The sequence below is a fragment of the Eleutherodactylus coqui genome, chromosome 4 (genome assembly GCF_035609145.1).
Source record: "Eleutherodactylus coqui strain aEleCoq1 chromosome 4, aEleCoq1.hap1, whole genome shotgun sequence".
NCBI lineage: Eukaryota > Metazoa > Chordata > Amphibia > Anura > Eleutherodactylidae > Eleutherodactylus > Eleutherodactylus coqui.
The window spans coordinates 134,103,203-134,118,840 of NC_089840.1; the positions used below are offsets into that span (position 1 = coordinate 134,103,203).

The window sequence follows — 15,638 nt, forward strand, 5'->3', positions numbered from 1 at the left end:
TTGACAACAATGGGTGCTGCGATGCGAGAGCACACAAAAAGATAGAACATGCCTCGATTTGTTTCCCACATAGCATCACATTGTGGTGCCAAACAGGAAAACACTGCCCATGTGCATGACCCCATTTATGAAGTTCATATTTGTGTGTGTCGCAATGCACAAATCTTGTATGAATTTGACACCCGTGTGAAGGCCGCCTAAGGTGAAAAGGTGTAAGAACATACAGTGCAGTGAAGCTGGCTGCGTATGGGATTGAGTAGCATCAGATTGGTTAGAATGCTCATGTTGATCCCTCTCTACTGGCAGAAGTACCTACTATGGGCACGTGAGCATAAGAACTAGACCCTGGAGCAAAGGAAGAAGGTGGCCAGACCTGATGATTCAAACGTTGTCTTTGTTCATGTTGGTTGCAGAGTGCATCTCGCAGCTTACCTAGGGAAGAAACTGCACCAGCATGCACTACGGAAGAAGGCAAACTGGCGGAGGCAGTGTGATGCTCTCGGCAATGTTCTGCTGAAATACATTGGGTCCTGGCATTCATGAGGATGTTACTTTCACATGTACCACCTATCTAAACATTGTTGTAGATCCAGTACACCTTTTCATGGCAACAGTATTCCCAAAGGCAAATGACCTCTTTAAGCCGAATAATGGGCCCGGCCACACTACGGTAGATAGATTGCTATGATAGGAATAAAGGGACTGTCCATAGAAATAAAATAATTAGCAAAAGCGCTCAGTAGTGTATAAAAACATAAAATAAGGCATACTAGTCTTCGCGTTTTTCCCGCAGCGCTTTTTTTTACTTTGTCGCGTATTTGGTGCGGTTTTGGCTGCGTCCATAGAGGTCTATGGACAAAACAGTGCTGCGGAAAAGACCAAAGAGTGAACATGCTGCATCTTTTAAAACCGCAACGCAGTTGCATTTCCGCACTGCGGCTGTGTGGAAAAAATCCGTCCTGTGAGAACAGCTTTTTGGCAAATCTCATTTGTGCTGCATTGCACTGCAAATGCAGCGGTTTTACCGCAGTGCAGATATGCAATATCAATCCGCGGCAAAACCGCAGCAAATCTGCCCTGTGTGAACCCAGCCTTAATGTTTTCACAATACTGAGGGCTTCTGAAAATAATTGTTTCTGGGCAATTCCTTTAATCTTGACGGCATCCACCATACATGTACAGGGGGTATCCATGTTTACTGTGGGTTTGGCAGCCAAAGTTGCTAAAAACACAGTGGATGTTGGCTGTCTTTAACAGCTAGGACCCGCCCACAGCAGCCAGGTTCAGAGAGGATTCTGATCCCAGCCATATAACTATTTAGATGTCGAAATCAACACGGGAAGTGGCATTTGCATGGACTCATAGAGGGAAAGGGCCCTTTGTGTCTCCTAAAAGGCACAACCTAAGCGAGATTGAGGGATATCATTCACTCACGATGGCAGCCTGGAGGATTCTGAAGACTCACAGGTCTCCTCTTTCTCTTAAACCGTGTGATAGGGCTCAGTAAAATGCCTGTAAATGTACACTATATTGTACATGCAATCAAACAATTACTAGTTCAAGTCTCCTATGACGACTAACAAGGAAAATAAGATTAACCCCCTTCCCATCTCTCGTATGGCTATATACATCCTAGCTGCCCATGCACCATGCAGTTGGGACCTATATACAGTGTTTCCCTGAAAATAAGACAGTGTCTTATATTAATTTTTGTTCAAAAAGGTTTAACTTTTTTAGATGTATAGCTGCCTGGACACTATTTAAATTAACTTTAATAGCAGGGCTTAATTTTGGAGTAGGGCTTATATTTCAAGCATCCTCAAAAAGCCTGAAAAATCATTTTGCATCCTGAAAATTCTGGAAAATCATGATATGTCTTATTTTCAGGGTAACAGGGTAGATGTCAACAGTATATGCTGTGTAGAGTAGGCTTGGGAGACAAGCTCGCTCCATACATGAAAAGTATCAGCTGTCTTAGACAGCTAACACTTGCCTATAACAAACTGCATTGGGAGAAAACACGGATCATAAACCTTTAAATGCCACTGTCAATTATAACGGTGGCATTTAAATCCTGAACGACCACCCTGCAATTTCCTGTCTGGGATTCATGACAGTCTGGGGTCTTCTGTAGGCCCCCAGTGCAGCCATGATGGTTTGTCTGTTAAGACATGCCTGTTAGAGATGAGCGAACGTGTTCGTCCGAGCTTGATATTCTTGCGAATATTAGGGTGTTCGGGATGTTCGTTATTCGTAACGAACACCATGCGGTGTTCGGGTTACTTTCACTTCCTTCCCTGAGACGTTAGCGCGCTTTTCTGGCCAATTGAAAGACAGGGAAGGCATTACAACTTCCCCCTGTGTTGTTCCAGCCCTATACCACCCCCCTGCTGTGAGTGGCTGGGGTGATCAGGTGTCCGCCGAATATAAAAGTCGGCCCCTCCCGCGGCTCGCCTCAGATGCCGTGTGAGTTAGATGAGGGACAGTGCTGTTTGTACCGGAGCTGCTGTAGGGAAAGAATTGGTAGTTAGTGTAGGCTTCAAGACCCCCAAAGGTCCTTATTAGGGCCACTGATAGCTGTGTGTTGGCTGCTGTTAGCAGTGGCAATTATTTTTTTTCTCAAAATCGCCTCTGCAGAGCGTTGCACCCGGCATTAGGGACAGAAGTGCTGCATAGGCAGGGAGAGTGTTAGGAGTGAGTGTAGCCTTCAAGAACCTCAACGGTCCTTTCTAGGGCCATATTTAACCGTGTGCAGTACTGTGCTGGCTGCTGTTAGCTGTGCTGCATATTTTTTTTCTTCTCAAAATCGCCTCTGCAGAGCATTGCACCCTCCATTGATACTGCAGGGAAAGAATTGTGTAGGCAGGGCCACAACACAGTTATTATTCATTGAATATACGCAGTGCTGCCTTTTGGTGGAAAAAAACTGAAAATAATTCTATTTGTCCTGCCTCTGTCCGTCCTAAGGGCGGTGGACACGTGTCGGCTGCGTGTGCAACGTTTAAAAATCAGACGCACCCAGCTACGTTTTACTCCTGGCTTCGCCATTTGCTTTCCTTAATTGGGAAAAAAAATACCTGCTCTGCCAGAGTTAATAACTCTGCTACCCTCACGTTCTGTGACACATTAGCAGGGCCACAGCACAGTTATTAAACTTCTTATGTTCATTGAATATACGCAGTGCTGCCTTTTGGTGGAAAAAAACTGAAAAAAATTCTATTTGTCCTGCCTCTGTCCGTCCTAAGGGCGGTGGACACGTGTCGGCTGCGTGTGCAACGTTTAAAAATCAGACGCACCCAGCTACGTTTTACTCCTGGCTTCGCCATTTGCTTTCCTTAATTGGGAAAAAAATACCTGTTCTGCCAGAGTTATAATAACTCTGCTACCCTCACGTTCTGTGACACATTAGCAGGGACACAGCACAGTTATTAAACTTAGATTATTCATTCACTAGAGGCAGTGGGGCCTTTCGTTTTCAAAAAAGGGAAAAAATTATATTTGGCCTGCAGTCTTGCGCCAATTTATTTCCTGCCTGTGAAATCAAATCACTGGTAATACAGCATGCTGAGGGGTAGGGGTAGGCCTAGAGGACGCGGACACGGCCGAGGACGCGGAGGGCCAAGTCAGGGTGTGGGCACAGGCCGAGCTCCTGATCCAGGTGTGTCGCAGCCGACTGCTGCGCGATTAGGAGAGAGGCACGTTTCTGGCGTCCCCACATTCATCGCCCAATTAATGGGTCCACACGGGAGACGGTTATTAGAAAATGAGCAGTGTGAGCAGGTCCTGTCCTGGATGGCAGAAAGTGCTTCGAGCAACCTATCGTCAACACGCAGTTCTGCGCCGTCCACTGCTGCAAATCCGAATCCTCTGTCTGCTGCTCCTCCTTCCTCCCAGCCTCCTCACTCCACTACAATGACACCTGCTCAGGAGCGGGAACACTCCCAGGAACTGTTCTCGGGCCCCTGCTTAGATTGGGCAGCAGCGGTTCCTCTCCCACCAGAGGAGTTTATCGTCACTGATGCCCAACCATTCGAAAGTTCCCGGGGTCCGGGGGAAGAGGCTGGGGACTTCCGCCAACTGTCTCAACAACTTTCTGTGGGTGAGGAGGACGATGACGATGAGACACAGTTGTCTTGCAGTGAGGTAGTAGTAAGGGCAGTAAGTCCGAGGGAGCAGCGCACAGAGGATTCGGAGGAAGAGCAGCAGGACGATGAGGTGACTGACCCCACCTGGTGTGCAACGCTTACTCAGGAGGACAGGTCTTCAGAGGGGGAGTCAAGGGCATCAGCAGGGCAGGTTGCAAGAGGCAGTGCGGTGGCCAGGGGTAGAGGCAGGGCCAGACCGAATAATCCACCAACTGTTTCCCAAAGCGCCCCCTCGCGCCATGCCACCCTGCAGAGGCCGAGGTGCTCTAAGGTCTGGCAGTTTTTCACAGAGACGCCTGGCGACCGACGAACAGTGGTGTGCAACCTTTGTCGCGCAAAGCTCAGCCGGGGAGCCAACACCAACAGCCTCACCACCACCACCATGCGCAGACATATGATGGCCAAGCACCCCACAAGGTGGGACGAAGGCCGTTCAGCGCCTCCAGTTTGCACCCCTGCCTCTCCCCCTGTGCCCCAACCTGCCACTGAGATGCAACCCCCCTCTCAGGACACAGGCACTACCGTCTCCTGGCCTGCACCCACACCCTCACCTCCACTGTCCTCGGCCCCATCCAGCAGTGTAGTTCAGTGCACCGTCCAGCCGTCGCTTGCGCAACTGTTGGAGCGCAAGCGCAAGTACGCCGCCACGCACCCGCACGCTCAAATGTTAACCGTCCGCATAGCAAAATTCATCAGCCTTCAAAAGTATCATGGAGGCGGCGGCCCCGCGCTACTCAGTTCCCAGTCGCCACTACTTTTCCCGATGTGCCGTCCCAGCCCTGCACGACCACGTCTCCCGCAACATTGTACGCGCCCTCACCAACGCGGTTACTGCCACGGTCCACTTAACAACGGACACGTGGACAAGCACAGGCGGGCAGGGCCACTACATCTCCCTGACGGCACATTGGGTGAATTTAGTGGAGGCTGGGACAGAGTCAGAGCCTGGGACCGCTCACGTCCTACCCACCCCCAGAATTGCGGGCCCCAGCTCGGTGGTGGTATCTGCGGAGGTGTATGCTTCCTCCACTAAAGCACCCTCCTCCTCCTCTGTCTCGCAATCAAGATGTGTTAGCAGCTGCATGTCGCCAGCAGTCGGTGTCGCGCGGTGTGGCAGCACAGCGGTGGGCAAGCGTCAGCAGGCCGTGCTGAAACTACTCAGCTTAGGCGATAAGAGGCACACGGCCCACGAACTGCTGCAGGGTCTGACACAGCAGACCGACCGCTGGCTTGCGCCGCTGAGCCTCCAACCGGGCATGGTCGTGTGTGACAACGGCCGTAACCTGGTGGCGGCTCTGCAGCTCAGCAGCCTCACGCACGTGCCATGCCTGGCCCATGTCTTTAATTTGGTGGTTCAGCGCTTTCTGAAAAGCTACCCACGCTTGTCAGACCTGCTCGTAAAGGCGCGCCGGCTCTGCGCACATTTCCGCAAGTCCCACACGGACGCTGCCACCCTGCGCACCCTGCAACATCACTTTATGCTGCCAGTGCACCGACTGCTGTGCGACGTGCCCACACGGTGGAACTCTACGCTCCACATGTTGGCCAGGCTCTATGAACAGCGTAGAGCTATAGTCGAATACCAACTCCAACATGGGCGGCGCAGTGGGAGTCAGCCTCCTCAATTCCTTTCAGAAGAGTGGGCCTGGTTGGCAGACATCTGCCATGTCCTTGGTAATTTTGAGCAGTCTACCCAGGTGGTGAGCGGTGATGCTACAATCATTAGCGTCACCATTCCTCTGCTATGCATCTTGAGAAATTCCCTGCAAAGCATAAAGGCAGCTGCTTTGCGCTCGGAAACGGGGGCGGGGGAAGACAGTATGCCGCTGGATAGTCAGGGCACCCTCCTGTCTATTTCTCAGCGCGTACAGGAGGAGGAGGAGGAGCATGAGGAGGAGGGGGAAGAGACAGCTTGGCCCGCTGCTGACGGTACACCGGCTGATTGCCTGTCATCCTTTCAGCGTGTATGGCCTGAGGAGGAGGAGGAGGAGGAGGATCCTGAAAGTGATTTTCCTAGTGAAGACAGCCATGTGTTGCGTACTGGTACCCTGGCACACATGGCTGACTTCATGTTAGGATGCCTTTCTCGTGACCCTCGCGTTGCACGCATTCTGGCCACAACGGAATACTGGGTGTACACACTGCTCGACCCACGCTATAAGGAGAACCTGCCCACTCCCATTCCCGAAGAGGAAAGGGGTTCGAGAGTGTTGCTATACCACAGGACCCTTGCGGACAAGCTGATGGTAAAATTCCCAGCCGACAGCGCTAGTGGCAGAAGGCGCAGTACCGAGGGCAAGGTAGCAGGGGAGGTGCGTAGATCGAGCAGCATGTACATCCCAGGCAGTGCAACAGTCTTTAAGGGCCTGGACAGCTTTATGGCTCCCCAGCAAGACTGTGTCACCGCTCCCCAGTCAAGGCTGAGTCGGCGGGAGCACTGTAAAAGGATGGTGAGGGAGTACGTAGCCGATCGCACGACCGTCCTCCGTGACGCCTCTGCCACCTACAACTACTGGGTGTCGAAGCTGGACACATGGCCTGAACTAGCGCTGTATGCCCTGGAGGTGCTTGCTTGTCCTGCGGCTAGCGTCTTGTCGGAGAGGGTGTTTAGTGCGGCTGGGGGAATCATCACAGATAAGCCTAGCCGCTTGTCAACCGACAGTGCCGACAGGCTAACACTCATCAAGATGAACAAAGGCTGGATTTCGCCAGACTTCTCTTCTCCACCAGCGGACAGCAGCGATACCTAAACAATACGTAGGCTGCACCCGCGGATGGAAGCATCGTTCTCTCTCACCATCCAAAACGGGGACATTTCTGCTTCATCAATCTGTGTCTAATATTCCTCCTCCTCCTCCTCCTGCTACTCCTCCTGAAACCTCACGTAATCACGCTGACCGGGCAATTTTTCTTAGGGCCACAAGGCTCACTCAAATAATTTTTCTAAACAATTTTTAAAAGTTTCAATGCGCTTAAAAGCGTTGGAACTGTAACTTGAACCAATTTTTCGTTACACTGGGCTGCCTCCAGGCCTAGTTACCACTTAAGCCACATTAACCAAAGCGATTAATGGGTTTCACCTGCCCTCTTGGCTGGCCATGGCCAATTTTTGGGATGTACATTAGTACTGTTGATACAGCAATTTTTGTGGGCCCTCGCCTACAGTGTAATCAAATAAATTTTTAGCCCACCTGCATTAAGCACGACATTACTACCTCAGCTGTGTTGGGCAATGCAATGGGATATTTCTATGTACCGCCGGTGGCTTCCTGGCACCCACCCATGCTGTCGGTCCACAGGGAGTTGTAAATGCATCTGTGTCCACTTCTAAAGAACCCCAGTCAGACTGGGGCATGCAGTGTGGGCCGAAGCCCACCTGTATTACGCACGACATTACTACCTCAGCTGTGTTGGGCAATGCAATGGGATATTTTTGTGTACCACGGTGGGTTCCAGGGAGCCACCCATGCTGTAGGTGCACAGGGAGTTTAACCTACATGTGTCCACTTGTAAAGAACCCCAGTCTGACTGGGGCATGCAGTGTGGGCCGAAGCCCACCTGTATTACGCACGACATTACTACCTCAGCTGTGTTGGGCAATGCAATGGGATATTTCTATGTACCGCCGGTGGCTTCCTGGCACCCACCCATGCTGTGGGTCCACAGGGAGTTTAACCTACATGTGTCCACTTCTAAAGAACCCCAGTCAGACTGGGGCATGCAGTGTGGGCCGAAGCCCACCTGTATTACGCACGACATTACTACCTCAGCTGTGTTGGGCAATGCAATGGGATATTTTTGTGTACCACGGTGGGTTCCAGGGAGCCACCCATGCTGTAGGTGCACAGGGAGTTTAACCTACATGTGTCCACTTGTAAAGAACCCCAGTCTGACTGGGGCATGCAGTGTGGGCCGAAGCCCACCTGTATTACGCACGACATTACTACCTCAGCTGTGTTGGGCAATGCAATGGGATATTTCTATGTACCGCCGGTGGCTTCCTGGCACCCACCCATGCTGTGGGTCCACAGGGAGTTTAACCTACATGTGTCCACTTCTAAAGAACCCCAGTCAGACTGGGGCATGCAGTGTGGGCCGAAGCCCACCTGTATTACGCACGACATTACTACCTCAGCTGTGTTGGGCAATGCAATGGGATATTTTTGTGTACCGCCGGTGGGTTCCAGGGAGCCACCCATGCTGTCGGTCGACAGGGACTTCACAATAGGGAGTTGTACCTTCCTGTGTCTATGAATTAAAAAGCCCGGTCTAACTGGGGCATGCAGACACCTTGACAGAATGAATAGTGTGTGGCACATAGGTTCCCCATTGCTATGCCCACGTGTGCAGCTCCTGATGGCGGTGGCACAGGATTCTATTTCTCATTGCTTCTGTACAGCATTGTGGGCTATCGCCCCGCCCCTTTTAAAGAGGGTCGCTGCCTAGCCGTGCCAACCCTGTGCAGTGTGTGCCTGCGGTCCCTCGTCATGGCAGACGCACTTCTAAATAGACATGAGGGTGGTGTGGCATGAGGGCAGCTGAAGGCTGCGCAGGGACACTTTGGTGTGCGCTGTGGGGGGGAGGGGGGGCGGTTGGGCAGCATGTAACCCAGTAGAAGTGGCAGTGGAGTGTCATGCAGGCGGTGATTGTGCTTTGTTGGAGGTAGTGTGGTGCTTAGCAAAGGTATGCCATGCTAATGATGGCTTTTCAGAAGTAAAAGTTGTTGGGAGGGGGGGGGCCCCACTCTTGCCGGTATTCTGGCTTAATAGTGGGACCTGTGAACTTGAGATGCAGCCCAACATGTAGCCCCTCGCCTGCCCTATCCGTTGCTGTGTCGTTCCCATCACTTTCTTGAATTGCCCAGATTTTCACACATGAAAACCTTAGCGAGCATCGGCGAAATACAAAAATGTTCTGGTCGCCCATTGACTTCAATGGGGTTCGTTATTCGAAAAGAACCCTCGAACATCGCGGGAAGTTCGTTTCGAATAACGAGCACCCGAACATTTTGGTGTTCGCTCATCTCTACTACAGATACTAGAACTGCAGAATGTGACCTTGACAAAGGAATATCAAGACCCTTGGTCATGAAATAATAAACTTATTTTTAATCATTGTTAAAATTTTGAAAAATATTTTAAAAGGAAAAAAACATTTACCTATTGTTGCATTAGAAAGTAAGAAAATGTATATAAAAAAATTGGTATAACTGCATCCATAAAAGTCCAATTTATTACAATATTATACCATTTATCCTGTATGTACCCCAAAATGGTGCCAAAAAAACTACTGCTCACCCAGCAATATAAAGCCACCATACTGGTCCATCAGTGGAAAAATAAAGAAGTTTATAAGGATCAAACATAGCACTAGAAAGCAATTTTTTAAAAATGTATTTTTTATTTTTTTTTAAAGTAGTACCACGTAATAGAACTATATAAATTTGGCATTTCCGTTATTGTACTGACCCACAGAATACAGATAACGTTTACCGTACTGTAAGTGCTGTAAGAACAAAACCCCCTCAAAAATGACAATCACATGTTTTTTTCCATTTCACCACAGTTACAAGTAACAAGCCCCTATGTAGCCATGTACAGGACAAGTAAAAAACTATAATTTTTTCAAAGTGGGGATGGAAAAATGGGAAAAAAAAGAGGTGACGGTATTAATTCTGCTACTTTTCTATATCCCTACTCCCTAGTCTCCTTTGTATAATGAAATGTAAGGGTCAACAGCTGACTTCTGCATGTGTATCATTTTATCTTGTGCGGATTCAGCAAAAATAATAATTTGAATATATAACAAAGTTTTGGGGGTTTTTTGCGTTTTTGTGAACTTTGCTTTTATTCAATGATAATATTCTGGAAGCTTGCAACCAGCCAACTGCAGTTAGGAAAAAAATAAACTCCGACCCCTATAAACCATTGGAACTTTTTAGATTTAAAAGGAAAGCTGTTAAGGAGTGGGATAGATTTAGATTTTTGCGCCAGAGTTTTTTCAGAGATTTGGTGAAGACTGGAGAAGACATAGTGAGGCAGAAAAATGTGCCAAAATTATAGCTTAAAAGGCTGGATAACTAGTCGTGCACCAGATTTATTATGCATTTTTTAATACACCTTTTCAGTCTCACTAATTTTTAAAAGTGTCTAGTAAAGAGGGCATGACTAAGAAGATCTCCAAAATGCACCAGATTTACTAATGTATGCCACAATTGTGGTGCAAAATACTGGTATAAGGCCTCATGTCCACGGGCAGGTCGGATTCTGCAGTGGAATCCGACCCTGCCCACAGATGGCGACCCATGTACCTGTCTTTCCGGGGAGGAGGGGGGGTTTCTGTGCTGCGGATGTGTGCGGACGTGCTGGCCAATGCACATGTACAGTACTTTTTTTTTTTTTTTTTTTTTTTTTAAACTCTTGCTTTCCCACGGTTTTTCATCCGCGAGTGGAAAGTGCAATTGGTTTTCGCTCATGGATATGAAAATTCATTTTTTCATAGCATGATATCGAGGAATATTGTTACAGAATCCAGAGCAGAACACACTGCTCCAGTTTCCGCAACAAAAATCCACCTGTGGACATTGGGCCTAAAGTAAGGCATTGAAGAGGTGACGTAATGAACAGAAGTGTCCAACAAGATGTGGCCTGATGGATGTCACTGTGATAGATTTAATGCATTTCCTTCCTGTCTCAGCATATTTAGGCCTCAGTCAGACAAGCGTGTTTTTTTGTGCACCTATGTGCATTAAAAAAAATGCGCTGCTCGCATATTCAAAAAACTTGTGAACGGGCTAAGTTTCAGATGCGCATGAAATTTTGCCCGTTCACCGAAACAGCTGCGCTAGGAGAAGCGCAGCTGCTCCAGGAAGAGAGAGAAGAAGCCGCAGGGCTTCAGGATTTCCCGAGAGCAGGGACAGTGAGCGGAGAGAAGCTATGGGGAACCCCACCCCCCATAGCTCCGCTCACTGTCTCTGATCTGGGGAAATCCCCCATAGCTCTGCTCACTGTCCCTGCTCTGGGGAAACTCCCCATAGCAGCACTGTCTCTCTCTGCTATGAGGAAATCCTGAGGGATATCCCCATAGCAGAGAGAGAGTGGGCGGGTGCTTGATAGAGGGGGTGGGGCTAGAGGGATCTGCTTCCTAGCCACATTCCCTTCCGTGGTTTGCTATGGGGATTCTAAGAGGGAATCCCCATAGCAAACCATTGAGGGGCGGGGCTAGAGGCAGATTCCTCCAGCTCCCTTCCTCCACACTTTCCAGGAAAGCCCTGAAACCCCTCCCCTCTCTCTCCCCGCTATAGGTAATTCCCTTGGGAAGAGAGGTGGGGGGAGTCCCCTACTGTCCCTCACTGCTGGGGAATTGCCCAACAGGGGGTCAGGAGGAATACCCTGTGCTTACAGCAGGACATTTAAAAGGTGCTGCCCAGAAGCACCTTTTTAAATGTTTCATTGTAAAATCCTATTAGTCCCCGCAGTGATTAACTGGGGGAATCCCCTCATCCTGCAGGGACTAACAGGAGTTAGCAGCTGGACAACTAAAAGGTGCTTCTGGCCAGCACCTTTTAAATGCCCTGCTGTAAGGAGCGGGGAATCTATTCCCAGCTTAGTAGTTTCCCTTAACTCCTACTCCCATTGGAATCATTGGAAACTCCTGCCCAGAACGCACCGAACATAGTGGATATTCTATCTTGTTCAGGTGCCACCGTTTTGCGCTGCTAATTCCTCACATATCAACACTTCTATAAGAACCCATTGGTTTTTTTTATGAGCGTTCATTTTCCGTGCACACATAACACGCTCATCTGACCGAGGCCTTATGCTGTATAAATTATAGATACTTGTAATAAACTTTACCAAATATGTATATTTTGGTTTTAAAATCCTTAATATTGTTTGCAAATATTTACATTGCAGGAAAGCTTGGCTTACCTTTGACTGTGCCATATTCAACCACTAAATTTGCTCTGGACGGCTTCTTCAGTTCACTTCGAATGGAGTTCTACCACCAAAAAGTTAATGTTTCTGTTACATTGTGTGTTATCAGCTATATCGATACAGGTAAGAGCAATTTTACAAGTAAGAAAAGATAACACTACTTACCGTCAATTTTATATAACAATAATAAAGCGGTCAACCATGGAGCTCTGTGATTGGCTGCAGCAGTCTGTAATGTCTTGTCAATATGCTGACTGCAGCCTATATGCACAGACCCATTGGGGTCAATGGAAATACCATGCTGGAGTTGCAGAGAGCTGGGACAGGTGAGTGGAGCCTGCATTGTTTTTTAATATGGGCAACCTATTTTTAACAAATAGAATAACTTGAATAACACCCCTTTAAACAGTACCTACAGTTTTAAACATTTTTTCCATAAATTAATAGTGCAAGTGAATATAAGAAACTTTGTAACATATCTTATTCGAGTAAAATGTCTTTCTCCACTTGTCAGATACTTCCTCCCCCTTCCAGCACTGATCACTCACTGTGCATGTAGTAATATTCGCATATAGAGGTCCATACACATAGAACTCAGTTAACAGCTACAGCCCATAGAAGCCTAGGTATTGTGTGTATGTCTCTCTACCCATAGCAGCTCTTGCCACCCTTTCCTCCTACTCCACTTCCATAGACTTCTAAGGCCTGCAGCTGTGTATGGACTTTTGTGTTCAGATTTTATCAGTGCATGCAGAATAATGGCCTTTTACATGGAACGATTATTGTTCAGGATATATATATATATATTCTGCTGTCCACTTATTATTGGGTTTGGTAGAAGTGGCTATACCTTCACCCATCAGTCCATGACTGAAGGAGCAGTCGTACCATGCACCGCTGGAAGGGAAGACATGATATTCGGCCTTTGACTCCCCTAATTCTAATTGATATACCATCAATAGGATTAGTGGGAAACCCCTTATAAACTGCCTCCCTCATGAAGGCATACGAGTGACTTCAGTAGTTCAGGTATTACATGTGTATTATAGAGAGAATTCCCATTCAGTTTCTCAATACATACAAAACAGGGGCAGCACCTTGAATGAAGATCCTTTATTGACACCCTACAACATTTCAGTATGAGAAAAGCTCAGTAGATGCGGGAACGTTGCACGGTGTGAATAAAGGATCTTCAATCAGAGTGTTGACCCTGTTTTTTGCCTATCTATGCTGTTTCTGAACCAAATGTTTCCTGGGTGTGCATTATATTTTGGATATCCAGTGCAGCTTTTTTTTTCTTAATGACCATTCCTCAATATACATTACATTAACCATAAGATGTCACGTTTATTGCTACAGACACTGCTGTAAATACAGTAGCACGTGTGATAAACCATCTTCCAGCTCCAAAAGAAGAATGTGCACTAGAGATCATTAAAGGTGGAGCGCTGAGACAGAGGGAAGTCTACTACCAGTATCATGCCACTAAGATTCCACTACTGCTAAGAGACTGGGCACCAGACTTCTTGGACTACCTTCTGCTTAAGAATTACAATATCGAGGAGCTAAATAAGAAGTCCGAATGATGTGCTTTTAAAGACTCTGTCACCAACTTTTGCCGTGGAATTTCTGCGGCAAATCTGCCCTATCTGGACCCCCTAATAGTTTTCCCTGATATATTCTGATATTGTCTTTCTACAGTTTAAAGACTCAGTCACCGTGTTTTTGCCCCCTCACTGAGAGCACCATAAGGTATTACTTGTCACACTGATTACAGGGGTATGTCTGCTGTGAGGATTCTGTAATCAGTGTGATGGCACTACCTTATGGTGCACTCAGGGTATTATTGTATCTTGACGCCACCAGGAACTCCTGGTGGAGACAAGAGGGATAGGCGGGTAACGCCCCCTGTACCTCATTGGCTGCAGACAAGGCTCCCCTGCAGGTTCTGGTAAACCACTATTCTTCAGCTGTCCCGGCTGCTGTAAGTATCCGTGCCCCTTATGTTCTTTCAGTTGCCCCTTTTTCTGTGGCCCTGATGTTGCAGTATGCCCCGTCCACTGTCACTACTCCTCTTCCTCTACTGCCTGCAATGTCTTCCCTAAACCCCCCCCCCAAGCAGCAGAGTGTCGGCCGTGATGTGCTGCCACCTCCTCTGCCTGAGCTCTCACTTAGTCCGGGACTCAGAGAGGAGAGGAGCGTTGTTGCAGCCGTGGATGCTGTCGTCAGCCGCTTCAGGCAAGTTTGCCGTGGCAGCACACAGAAGTTTGGGGCAGCTGGGAGGATGGGGGAGATGGGGAGCTGGCTGCTTGTCCTGTGCTGAGTCGCCGTTGTTGCTGCTGTCTGCACACCTGGCTTACATTATTACCTGTAACTGCTGCCATGTTACTGTTGTAACGTGGAAGCATATACAACTAATAATGTAAGGCTAACAGCACAAACGACTTCAACGATCCGCCAATGGGGAGCTAGGGGTGTGACGGGCGTCACTCCATTGAAGGGCTGTCACATCCCTACCTTCCTTGTGGCATCAAGATACAATAATACCTGCGCTCAGTAAGGGCTGAAAAGACACAGTGACAGAGTCCCTCTAGATTGTAGAAAGACAGCATCATAATATATCAGGGGAAACTATAAGGAGGGGTTCAGATGGGGCAGATTTGCCGTGGAATTTCTGTGCGGATCCTCTACACGAAAATTCCATGGCATTTCCAGTAGCAGCAGAGTAGATGAGATTTGGAAAATCTCATCCACACGCTGCGGAAACAACCAGCACAAAACCCATGCGGGAATTGACATGTGGTGCCAAATTCAATTCTAAAGCATGTCAATTTTATTGGCGTTTCTGCTGCGGAACTCGTCTCTTTTCAATAACCACAAGAACTATATTTTTCAAAACTGCTGATCAGACTTTTATTTTGCTACTCGAAATAACAATTTTTATGTCCTATTTTGCAAGAAAAGGCTAACCAAAATAAACGATCAAATAAAGAAAATATAGTTTAAAAATGCAGCGTGAATCTGATTTTTATCTCCTTACCTAGACGTCTTTCTGTATCTGAGGCACTTTGGTTATGTAAACTAATGCAAGAAAAGACTAAAAATATTACTCTTTATAATGGATGACATGATTTACTCTGTGGTTCTACCTACTAGAGCCCAAGTGCGGCCCTCTAAGGCCTCATGTCCACGGGGAAAATCAGGCCTGCCGCGGATTCTTCATGTAGAATCCCGCAGCGGGTCCCTCCTTTCCAGCGGACATGAGGCCTAAAAATAAGAATTACTCACCTGTTCGGACGCTGTGCATCTGCCCTCCATCGCAGCCGCATCTTGTTTCTTTGGCCCAGCAGCATGACGCGTGCTGGAGAGCAGGAATTCAGCTGTAGGTGTGCCGCGGGTCCAGACGGCTTCCATAGGCTTCAATAGAAGCCTGCGGGAGCCGTCCCCGCGGGAGACCCGCACTAAAATGGAGCATACTGTGGGTGTTTTCTTGCACATGCAATCCGCACCTCAAGGGAAAATGACATCTGCAGGTATTTAATTACCTGCGGGTGTC

At 48.1% G+C, this 15,638-nt stretch overlaps 1 protein-coding gene across 1 annotated transcript in view; it reads left to right on the forward strand.

Annotated features, from left to right (window-relative positions):
* HSD11B1 (hydroxysteroid 11-beta dehydrogenase 1) overlaps positions 1-15,095 on the forward strand; it is a 48,829-nt gene extending 33,734 nt beyond the window's left edge. Inside the window, exons 5-6 of the mRNA XM_066600120.1 lie at positions 12,062-12,205; positions 13,442-15,095. Of these exons, the coding sequence (XP_066456217.1) occupies positions 12,062-12,205; positions 13,442-13,668 (371 nt within the window). The 3' untranslated portion in view covers positions 13,669-15,095. The remainder of the gene's footprint in view (positions 1-12,061; positions 12,206-13,441) is intronic.
* The last annotated feature ends 543 nt before the right edge of the window (positions 15,096-15,638 follow it).